This window comes from Amblyraja radiata, chromosome 2, assembly GCF_010909765.2.
Source record: "Amblyraja radiata isolate CabotCenter1 chromosome 2, sAmbRad1.1.pri, whole genome shotgun sequence".
Classification (NCBI taxonomy): domain Eukaryota; kingdom Metazoa; phylum Chordata; class Chondrichthyes; order Rajiformes; family Rajidae; genus Amblyraja; species Amblyraja radiata.
Genome location: NC_045957.1, coordinates 17,457,733 through 17,470,045, shown reverse-complemented (window position 1 = coordinate 17,470,045; position 12,313 = coordinate 17,457,733). Strand labels below are relative to the sequence as shown.

At 42.6% G+C, this 12,313-nt stretch overlaps 1 protein-coding gene across 1 annotated transcript in view; it reads left to right on the top strand.

Moving 5' to 3' along the window:
- The window catches only part of LOC116984838 (calcium-binding mitochondrial carrier protein Aralar2-like), an 89,133-nt gene extending 78,843 nt beyond the window's left edge, over nt 1-10,290 (top strand). The window contains exons 9-10 of the mRNA XM_033039258.1: nt 7,456-7,534; nt 10,222-10,290. Of these exons, the coding sequence (XP_032895149.1) occupies nt 7,456-7,534; nt 10,222-10,290 (148 nt within the window). The remainder of the gene's footprint in view (nt 1-7,455; nt 7,535-10,221) is intronic.
- Nucleotides 10,291-12,313: the final 2,023 nt, after the last annotated feature.

The window sequence follows — 12,313 nt, the reverse complement described above, 5'->3', positions numbered from 1 at the left end:
CGAGGATGTAACTAGTAGAGTGGATAAGGGAGAACCAGTGGATGTGTTATATCTGGACTTTCAGAAGGCTTTCGACAAGGTCCCACATAAGAGATTAGTATACAAACTTAAAGCACATGGTATTGGGGGTTCAGTATTGATGTGGATAGAGAACTGGCTGGCAGACAGGAAGCAAAGAGTAGGAGTAAACGGATCCTTTTCAGAATGGCAGGCAGTGACTAGTGGGGTACCGCAAGGCTCAGTGCTGGGACCCCAGCTATTTACAATATATATTAATGATTTGGACGAGGGAATTGAATGCAACATCTCCAAGTTTGCGGATGACATGAAGCTGGGGGGCAGTGTTAGCTGTGAGGAGGATGCTAGGAGGCTGCAAGGTGACTTGGATAGGCTGGGTGCGTGGGAAAATGCATGGCAGATGCAGTATAATGTGGATAAATGTGAGGTTATCGACTTTGGTGGCAAAAACAGGAAAGTAGACTCTTATCTGAATGGTGGCCGATTAGGAAAAGGGGAGATGCAACGAGACCTGGGTGTCATGGTACACCAGTCATTGAAAGTAGGCATGCAGGTGCAGCAGGCAGTGAAGAAAGTGAATGGTATGTTAGCATTCATAGCAAAAGGATTTGAGTATAGGAGCAGGGAGGTTCTACTGCAGTTGTACAGGGTCTTGGTGAGACCACACCTGGAGTATTGCGTACAGTTTTGGTCTCCTAATCTGAGGAAAGATATTCTTGCCATAGAGGGAGCACAGAGAAGGTTCACCAGACTGATTCCTGGGATGTCAGGACTTTCATATGAAGAAAGACTGGATAGACTCGGCTTGTACTCGTTAGAATTTAGAAGATTGAGGTGGGATCTTATAGAAACGTACAAAATTCTTAACGGGTTGGACAGGCTAGATGCAGGAAGATTGTTCCCGATGTTGGGGAAGTCCAGAACAAGGGATCACAGTTTAAGGATAAGGGGGAAACCTTTTATACAATACAATACAATACAATTTATTTGTCATTTGAACCCCATTGAGGTTCAAACAAAATGTTGTTTCTGCAGTCATACACACAAGAAAGAACCAAGACACAACACAATTTACACAAACATCCATCTCAGCGCATCTCCTCCTCGCTGTGATGGAAGGCAAAGACTTATCTCTCCTCTGCACTCCCCATTCCCCATCCGATGTTTTAGGACCGAGATGAGAAAAACATTTTTCCCACAGAGAGTGGTGAATCTCTGGAATCCTCTGCCACAGAAGGTAGCTGAGGCCAGTTCATTGGCTATATTTAAGAGGGAGTTAGATGTGGCCCTTGTGGCTAAAGGGATCAGAGAATCCCAGAGTATGGAGAGAAGGCAGGTACGGGATACTGAGTTGGATGATCAGCCATGATCATATTGAATGGCGGTGCAGGCTCGAAGGGCTAAATGGCCTACTCCTGCACCTAATTTCTATGTTTCTATGAGGCAGCTGGGCCAGGTGCAAAGGCATTGTGAGATCAGCAGCTGGTCAACCTTAATATTTTTTTAAATGTCAGGGAGGGAGAGATCTCCCATCCTTGTCCCATTGTGATGTGATTGTACATCTGTGAGATGTCACTGTGACTCATGCAGCAGTTTGGTTTTAGTGGGACCACGTGAAAGATGCAATCTCCCACACCTGTCCCATTGTAATGGCATATGTAAATGAGATCCATTGTGATTGCACATCTGTGATATGGCACTGTGACTCATGCAGCAGTTTGATGTTAAATTTTTTTGATGTTTTGTGAACAATTGTATTCAAAATCTGGGGAAATAATTGACCAAATCTAGAGAGGTGTTCATTTATGAAATCGTAAGTTAAATCCCTACCAAAATTGTAAAATTGTAAGTTTTCTGCACACACGAATTACTTAAGATTAGAGGAGACATTGGTTCCCAGGCTTGTCCCTGTAGCTCTTCTTGAAATGAGACACAACATTTGCCACCCTTCACACAAAGTTGACTGCTTTCAATCCTGAGGGGTCCCATTCTCTCTCTCGTTACCCTTTTCCCCTTTATGTCAATAAAATCTCTTGGAATTATCCTTAATGTTATTTGCCATAGCTATCTCCTATACCCCATTTTGCCATCCTGGTTTCCTATTCAGCTTACTCCTCGGCTCCCAAAACTCATCCAGAGATACACTTGATCCCAGCCGCTTACACCTACCCCATGCTTTCTTCTCACACTTGACCAGAGCCTCAATTTCCCTCGTCATCCAAGTTCCTTAAACTCACCTGCCTTGCCCTTGACTCTTAACAAGAACAGGCATGTCCTGGACTCTTGTCAGCACACTTTTACAAACATCCCACTTTCCTTCAAACATTGTCCTCCATTCAACTTGAGCGAGTTCCTGTCAATACTTTCGAAGGTGGCCTTACCCCAATTTAGAGTTTTAACTCATTGCGAGTATCCATAATTATTTTAAACCTAATAGAACAGTGGTCACTGGTTCCTTAATACTCATTCACATACACATCATTCACTTGCCTCTCCAAATTTCCCAAGACTAGATCAAGCGTTGCCCTCTCCCATGTGGGGCCCTCCACATTTTGTGAGTGGAAACTTTCCTGAACACATTTGACAAATTCCACCTTCTAAACCTTTCGCACTATGATATTCCCAGTCATTATTGGGAAAGTTAAAATCCCCTACTACGACAACTTTATTAGGCCTGTAGCTGCCTGCAATCTCCTGTCATATTTGCTATTCTAATTCCCATTAATTATTTGGGAGCCGCTTGTACACTTCCAACAAGGTGATCATCCCTTTCTTGTTCCTCAGCTCCATCCATAAAGCCTCACTAGAAGCACCGTCCATAATATCACCTCTGCCTTGCCTGTCACTTCTGCCATCACCTCTGCCTTTGCATTAAAATAAGTGTAATTTAAACCAATAGTCCATCCTCGCTTCCTGCCTATTCTGTCTACTAAACTTTCTCTCATCACCCGCCGTACTAACTTCCCACCTTTCACCCGCCTTGGTCTGTATAGGATCCCACCCCCCTGCCAATCCAGTCTACCTGAGGCCCTCACCAGGGTCTCCTCAATATCCCACAACTCCACTCTTGCTCACCGTCCCCCCAGTCGCAGCAGGGACAGAGTCCCCCTAATCCTCACCTTTCACCTCATCAGTTGTCGCATACAGCACATAATTCTCCAACATTTTCGCCAACTCCAACGGGATCACACCACTAGCCACATCTTCCCATCTCCACCCCTTTCCGCTTTCCGCAGAAAACCGTTCCCTCCGCAACTCCTTGATTAGGAGCTCTTGGGGATTGCGGAGTTAAGGGATATGGAGAGAAGGCAGGAACGGGGTACTGATTGTGGATGATCAGCCATGATCACATTGAATGGCAGTGCTGGCTCGAAGGGCCGAAATGCCTACTCCTGCAGCTATTGTCTATTAATTCATCCCTTCCCACTCAAACAACCCTCCCCAGGTACTTTCCCCTGTAACTGCAGGAGAGGCAACACCTGTAACTCCTCCCTCGACCAAGAACCCCGACAGTCTTATCAGATGAGGCAGAGGTTCACTTGTACCTCCTCCAACCTCATCTACTGTATCCGCTGTTCCAGGTGTGGACTCCTGTATATCGGCGAGACCAAGCGCAGGCTCTGCGATTGTTTCGCTGAACACCCGCTCAGTCCGCCTAAACCTACCTGATCTCCCAGTAACACCTTCTCCCCCTCCCATTCCCACACTGATCTTTCTTTCCTGGGCCTTCTCCATTGTCAGAGTGAGGCCCAGCGCAAATTGGAGGAACAGCACCTCATATTTCGCTTGGGCAGCTTACACCCCAATGGTATGAATATTGACTTCTCTAACTTCAAGTAACCCTTGCTTTCCCTCTCTCTCCATCCTTCCCCCTTCAACAGTTCTCCGACCAGTCTGACTGTCGCTGATATCATTTTATCTGTTTGCTTTGTTGTTACCTTCTAGCTAACAATGATCTATTCTACATTTTCCTTGACCTCCACCTCCTTTGATGTCTTGTTCTCACACCTTACATTTCCTTATCTCTGTATCTCCCTCTCCTCTGACTCTCAGCCCGAAGAAGGGCCTCGACCCGAAAGATCACCCATTCCTTCTCTCCAAAGATGCTGCCTGTCCCACTGTTACTCTAGCATTTTGTGTCTATCTTCGGTTTAAACCAGCAATTGCAGTTCCTTCCTACACAATCCAGTCTAGCTTATTTGTTTATAACCATGAGGTCTTCATGGCAGATGCTTTAATCTTATCTGCATTTTTAATAAGGGTTCTAATTGTTGATGAAGCCAAAATAAGGCTCCAAATGAAGATAGCTATAGGGAAGCAGCAATATGTGATATAGGGTCTAACGAGGTATTACTGTATTCTGGCATGTAGTAGATCACATATTTCATCCTCCCTGAAGTAACAATATGTGAAATGGGAATATTTGAGTAATAGGCTATATTTAAACTCAAATTTCAAGGCTAATGTATCCTAATCACTTCTACGCTATTTTGCAGTTGATTTTAGTTAAAATCTGATGATCATCAGATGGGGGGGTCAGCAGAAACCCAGGAAACCTCCTTTATTCACATTGTCTCTACCTTCTGTAGAAACTAAGGGAAAATACTCACTTTATGTATCTATCATTCCTCCATTCTTGTCTCCTTTCACATCTCTTTATCCTCATTTCTCCTGTAAGTACATAATTTCTATGTGTCAGCAAAGACCTTTAATTTTTATTTTTTTTTGTCACCTTCCTAAAACTGTCTTTTAGCATTTGTATGTATTGTTGTTTTCCTTCAGAATTTGTGGCCTTTTTTACACGTACAGTGCATTCAGAAAGTATTCAGGCCCCTTCACTTTTTCCATATTTTGTTATGTTACAGCCTTAGCCTAAAATGGAATAAATTATTTTTTTAATATCATCAATTTACACACAATACCCCATAATGAAAAAGTGAAAACAGGTGTTTAGAAATTTTTGCAAAGTAATTAAGAAATAACTGAAATATTTAGATTAGATTAGATTATTTAATGATTAGATTAGATTATTTAATGACCACACAGTCAAGCTGGTGGAATTCAGGTTCAGTACAGGATGTTACAAGGTAGGCTGATTCCCGTCAAACATAACATAAAACACAACATCATACAATATACAGTACATGCATGGGGAGGATATGTGCTGTTATCATAGTGTGTTCAGAATTCGGATTGCGTGTGGGTAAAAACTGTTTTTAAATCGAGATGTCTTGGCGGACAGTGAGCTGTAGCGCCTTCCTGATGGCAGCAGGTGGAAGATGTGGTGAGCTGGGTGGGAGGGATCAAAGATGATTTTCTTCACCCTTGACACAGACCGTTTGTGATGGAGTGATTCTATTGATGGAAGGGGAGTGCTGATGATTTTGGATGCTTTGTTAACTATGCGTTGTAATTTATTACGGGAGTGAGTGTCTAAACTGCTGAACCAGACTGTAATTGATGAAGTGAGCATGCTTTGGATGATGGCTGTGTAGAATTTGATTAGGAGGTGTTTCCTTACTCTAAACTTCTTGAGCTGGCGGAGGAAGAAGAGTCTTTGGTTGGCTTTTTTGTAGATGTGATTTGAATTGATTTTCCATTTGAGGTTATTGCTTATGTGAGTGCCAAGAAATTTGAATGAGTCAGTGGTGGATATGGGTTCGCCTGAGATGAGTAGGGGGGTCTTGGGTTGTGCCTTACGTCAGAAATCAATGATGAGTTTGTGTGTTTTTGATGTGTTGAGTAAGAGGTTATTATCTGTGCACCAAGTGACTGCTTTGTGTGTTTGAGTGCGGTATTCTGTTTCATTATTGTTCGAGATGAGACCTATGATGGTTGTGTCATCTGCGTATTTATAAATTTTAACTGAACTATGCTGGGATGTGAATTGGTTTGTGTAGAGTGAGAATGAGAATAACCAGGGAGACAAGACGCAGCCCTGTGGGGCTCCTGTGCTGAGGTGCAGGGGGTGAGATATTGTGTTATGTATCACATTTACATAAGTATTCAGACCCTTTTCTCAGTACTTTGTTGAGGCACCTTTGGCAGCGATTACAGCCTCAAGTCTTCTTGGGTATGATGCTACAAGCATTGCACACCTGTATATGGGTCATTTCTCCCATTCTTCTCTGCAGATCCTCTCAAGCTCTGTCAGGTTGGATGGGGAGCGTCGATGCACAGTTATTTTCAGGTCCCTTCAGAGATGTTCTATCGGGTTTAAGTCCGGGCTCTGACTGGGCCACTCAAGGACATTCATAGACTTGTCACAAAGCCACTCCTGCGATGTCTTGGCTGTGTGCTCAGGGTCATTGTCCTGTTGGAAGGTGAACTTCTGCCCCGTCTGAGGTCCAGAAGGCTCTGGAACAGGTTTTCGTCAAGGATCTCTCTGTTCATCTCTCCCTCGATCCTGACTAGTCTCCCATTTTCTGTCGCTGAAAAACATCCCCACAGCATGATGTTGCCACACCATGCTTCACCTTAGGTATGGTATTGGCCAGGTGATGAGTGGTGCCTGGTTTCCTCCAGACGTGACGCTTGGCATTCAGGCCAAAGAGTTTAATCTTGGTTTCATCAGACCAGAGAATCTTGTTTCTCATGCCTTTTGGCAAACTCCAAGTGGGCAGTCATGGCCCTTTTACTGAGGAATGGCTTCTGTCTGGCCACTCTACCATAAAGGCTTGATTGGTGGAATGCAGCAAAAATGCAGTTTTAAACCCTTCCCCAGATCTGTGTCTCGACACAATCCTGTCTTGGAGGTCCAAGGCCAATTCCTTTGTCTTCATGGCTTGTTTTTTGCTCTGACATGCACTGTCAACTGTGGGACCTTATATAGACAGGTGTGCGCCTTTCCAAATCATGTTCAATCAATTTAATTTACCACTGGTGGACTCCAATCAAGTTGTAGAAATATCTCAAGGATAATCAATGGAAACAGGATGAACCTAAACTCAATTTTGAGTGTCTTAGCAAAGGGTCTGAATATATATGTAAATGTGATATTTCAGTTATTTTGAATTACTTTGCAAACATTTCTAAACACCTGTTTTTGCTTCTTCATTCTGGGGTGTTGTGTGTAGATTGATGATAAAAAAAATGAGTTTAATCCATTTTAAAATAAGGCTGTGGCGTAACAATGTGGAAAAAGTGAAGGGGTCTGAATACTTTCTAAATGCACTGTAAGTCCTAATTGTGCCGTACAGCTCTTGTTATGTTCTTGCTTCTCTGTTGATCGACGGAGTAACTGTGACATCCGTACCCAAAATTAAGGATCTGCACTCTCAGCTCTATTCCAGGATATGTAATACATATAAAGAAAAAAAGTAGTTAATATAGTTGAAAAAACTATTACAAATTTATACTCTTGAGTCGGAATGGAGCCGAGTGTGTGGATCCTGAATTTTGGGTATAGTGTCATTTTCCTTGCATTTCTCTCCATAGATATCTCACATTAGCGGACATTAAACGAATATCACCTCAGGAGGAAGGAGTCTTGCCATATTATCTGAGAGATTCACGGGTGAGAGATATGTAAAGCTTGAAGTTTGTTATTTCAATGCATTGAAATTTATAACGATATAATTTAAGTGATAACGTAATATTTAATTTAGCCGCCTGTATGTTGTTCAACAGATATACAATCATAGAATGAAAGGTGTGTGGTATGTTTGCCTTCATAGGCTAAGTCATTGAGGAAAAGAGTTGGAACAGATTGGATAGTTGGGTTTATTCTCATTGTAATGTAAGAGGTAGAAGGGTGGCCTTAGAAAATTATGAGGGACATAGGATAGAAAGTCAGAATTTTATTCGCAGGGCAGGTGAGTCTACAACTAAAGAGCATAGGTTTAAGGTGAGTGGAGAAATTTTAAAGAAGATCTGAGGGGTGTTTTCACACGATGGTGAATATCTGAAATGTGCTGCAATAGTAGATGGTGGAGGCAGATACAGTTACAATGCTTAAAATGTGCTTGTTTGGGTACCTGGAATTGGAAGGTGCAGAGGGATAAAGGTTAAATGTAGGTAAATGGGATTAACTTAGACGGGCATCACAATTGCCATAGATGGACCAAAATATATATATTTTCTATGGCATATGACTATGATTATAACAATGACAAAGGCCATTCAGCCCAGCCTGGTCATGTACCAGATCAACTCACTGGTTCTATTTCTTGGCCCCTTCTCTTTCCACAATTCTTTTCTCACATTGCATTTTTCCAATTCCCTCTTAAGGTTACAATGGAACCTTCCTGCACCATGTCGGCAGGCAGTGTTTCCAGATTCCAGCAACATTCTGCATTTAAAAAGCATATTTTTCTCATGCCTTTCTTAATTTCCTTTTGTTTTATAAGTGTGACCTCTAGTCTTGACTCCACCACAATGGGAATGGCTTTCCACTACCCATTCTGTACAAACACCTCATTATTTTAAAATTTTCAGTTAGATCTCTCTTCAACTTTCTGTTTTCTAAGCGTCCTACCTAAATGGCGTACCTGGCTGAGTTCTAAAGACCTGTGAAGCCGAAATAGCTGGAGTATTGAAGGATCTCCTCAACCTCTCCCTTCTGTGATATCTCTTCCCATCTAGTTCAAATGGGCATCTATTGTATTGGTGCCAAAGAAGGGTATGTTGATATGCTTCTTTGACTACCATCTGGTAACACTTACATCCATGCTATGAGAAGTTGGTTATGACACAAATCAACTCTTGTCTCTGAAATGATCTAGAACTGCGTCAATTTGACTATTACTACAAGAGGACAACAGCAGATGCTGCCTCAATAGACAATAGGTGCAGGAGTAGGCCATTTGGCCCTTCGAGCCAGCACCGCCATTCAATATGATCATGGCTGATCATCCCCAATCAGTACGCCGTTCCTGCCTTCTCCCCATATCCCCTGACTCCGCTATTTTTAAGAGCCCTATCTAGCTCTCTCTTGAAAGCATCCAGAGAACCTGCCTCCACCGCCCTCTGAGGCAGAGAATTCCACAGACTCACCACTCTCTGTGAGAAAAAGTGTTTCCTCATCTCTGTTCTAAATGGCTTACTCCTTATTCTTAAACTGTGGCCCCTGGTTCTGGACTCCCCCAACATCAGGAACATGTTTCCTGCCTCTAGTGTGTCCAAGCCCTTAACAATCATATGTTTCAATGAGATACCCTCTCATCCTTCTAAACTCCAGAGTGTACAAGCCCAGCTGCTCCATTCTCTCAGCATATAACAGTCCCGATATCCCAGGAATTAACCTTGTATGGGTTCGTTGGGTCTCCACTCTGTTTTGAACAATCGGAAATTCAGGGACACTCACGTCAGGCTGCATTATTGATTATCAACACAATCATCCCCTCCGAACTCATCACCAAGCTCCAAGACCTGGATATATGTACCCCCTTTAAAAGTGGATTCTTACCTTCCTCATTTCTAGTGGATCGGTAATAATAGCTCCTTCTCATTGAGTATCAATGCAGGTGCACTGCATGTTTAGGCCCTGTTCCACTTTCTTTGAAGCTATGATTGAGTGGCTAAGCACAGGCCTAATGCCATCTGCAAGTTTGCAAATGACACTACTTTTGTTGACTAAATCACGGGTGATTATGTCATAGTTCAGGAAAGAGATATAATACCTGGTTGAGTGTTGCTGCAGCATCAATCTTTCGCTCACCGCCAACAAGACCAAAGAACTAATGGTTTACTTCAGAAAGGGGAAGTCGGCAGACCTCGTGCCTGTTTTTATGAGTTTAAACATGGAAAAAAATAATGAGAATGGTTCCCAGAATTAAGATTTACAGTTATATGAGCAGATTCCCGAGGTTAGGACAGTTTTCTTCAGGCTGAGTTATGATTAGGGTTCTGCAAGTTTTTAAAAACCCTCATAGTTATTGGAAAGTAGCCATTTCTGAACCAAGTGGTGTGAGACTTTAAGCTTCTGCATCTTCTGCTGGATGGTAGCAAAGAGAACAAGATATGGCCCAGATGGTTGGAATCTTTGATGATAGATGCTGTGTTCTTGAGGCATTGCCTCATGTAGATGTTTGTGATGGTGGCAGCTGTGGCATGGCGGACTATGCTAGCGAATTACTCTCTGCAGCCTCTGGTATTCCTGTGCGTTGGAATTGCTATACCAGGCCCTAATGCAACCATAATGCACCTGTAGAAGTTTGTTGGAGTATTCGGTGACGTGCTGAATCTTGTTGAATGAAATTGCAGGCAGACCTTCTTTATGATTACATCTATATGTTGGATGCAGCACAAGTCATCCAAGATGTTAAAGCCTAGGAATTTGAAGCTGCTGCCTCTCTCCACCAACAACAACTTGTGCCACATTGACTGCATTGACCTCATTAATTCTATCTATTACCTTTTCAAAAAAAAATGTGACTAGACCTGCTGGGCATTTCCACTATTTTGTGTTTTTTTGTAGTGCTCATCCTTTAACTATTAAAGTTTACCTTGCAACATAAGGTTACTTATTGCTCAGTTATAGAGAAAGAGCGTGCATTTGCACAAAGGAAACCTGTCTTACAACCAACAGATCAGATTTATCATAAAGTTGTAAATAGTGATGGATAATGTGACAACTAATTAGAGGAGGAGAACCATCCTCCACCGTGCTAGGAGACAAGGCTAAAGCATTTGCCAATGGATGGATGATCCATCCTCTCTTCTTCCTGAGGGCTCAACCATCATTGAAGTAGTTCAGATACTTTAGTTCTCTATATAGTATCAAAAAATGCTGGATGTAGTAAAGGCTTTGTAGCAGACTGCAACTAGGACAATACTGAAGACATGTGCTCTAGAACAATTATATAGACACAAAACTGATAATGAAGAAAATGTATCTAATGTAGTTAACTAATTCAGTTTATTCTACACTCTCAATCATCAGCAAAGTGCTGGAAAGTGCTGGTGAACAGTGGTATCAGATGACACTTAATCACTAGTATCCTGATTACTGATGCGTAATGCCTGAATCACACTGCTTCCAACCTCTTCTTCTCCTTAGTCCAAATATGGATCAAACAGTCAAAAGTGAGGCAAGAGTGACTTTCATTTGTATCATGGATTCCTGATAGAGCTGAAGCCAGTGGGAATCAAGGGGAAAATGTCACGATGAGAGACATACCTCACCAAATCACTATCCCTGATATCACTGCCAGAGTTCCTTCGATCCCTGCCCTAAGCACAACAATCTTTAGCAGATTTATCAATTCCTTTCCTTCCATTATAAAGTCAAAAGTGGAGATGTTTACTGACGCATGTTTACATGGTATTCAATTCCATTTGCAGTTCCTCACAAATAAAACAGTCCATCACTGCATACAGTAAGACCTAGACAATATTCAGACGGATGGATAACTAGCCTATTCATGGTCTCACCCATTATTTCTCGGCTCATTAAGATTATTTCTGCCTTTCCCCTTTATTCTCTCACTTTGTCACTTTACATCGTTCATGCTTTCCCCACCATTCTCTACCCACCCACCCTGCTCTTGTTTTCCACTCCACTCCACACAACCACTTCCCATCATAACCTTCCCTTCCCTGCCTTTCACCACCCCATGCTCCTACTCTTCCCTCCATTCCTTTCTTCCTCATCTTTTCCCCCTGTGCTTGCACCCAGCCCTTCTCTGCCTCACCCTTCCCTCCTCTCCAGCCTCATTACACCCTCCCGTTCGCACCGGTTTCTCAGTCTATTTTGCAGCACTTGGTCACTGACAGATTCTGTCTCCTTATCTAAAGAAGTATGAATTATTTATGGTTGATTAACTTTAACTAACCCATGCCGACCCATACTTAATGCATTCTATGCTAGCTTCGAGCAGAATGACATCTGTCCCATTAGACTCAAGTGTGCCTCTTCGCAGGGTCACTGCAGTGGAAGTTAGATTGTCCTTCCTGCGGCTGAACCCATGGAAAGCAACGGACCCGGACATTGTGTTCGATAATGAGTTCAACAACTTCAGATAATCGATTTTTCTGTTTGTATCAGAACTGGCAAGTTGTGTTGTAGGTCGACACAAAAAACTGGAGTAACTCAGCGGACAGGCAGCATCTCTGGAGAAAAGGAATGGGTGACGTTTCAGGTTGAGACCCTTCTTCAATCTGTAATATTGGCTTAATTGTTTCCTTTCATGAACAAAACCTAACCTGCTAGGTATTTCTTCTAACTCTGAAGTTCACAGCGTTTACAGATACTTTTTTTTGTGTTCCATTTCTTTTCCAGTGTCCTTATTAACCTGTCAATCACATGGCCTCATCACTTCACCATATTGACCCTGGCCTCACCTATCACAGATAT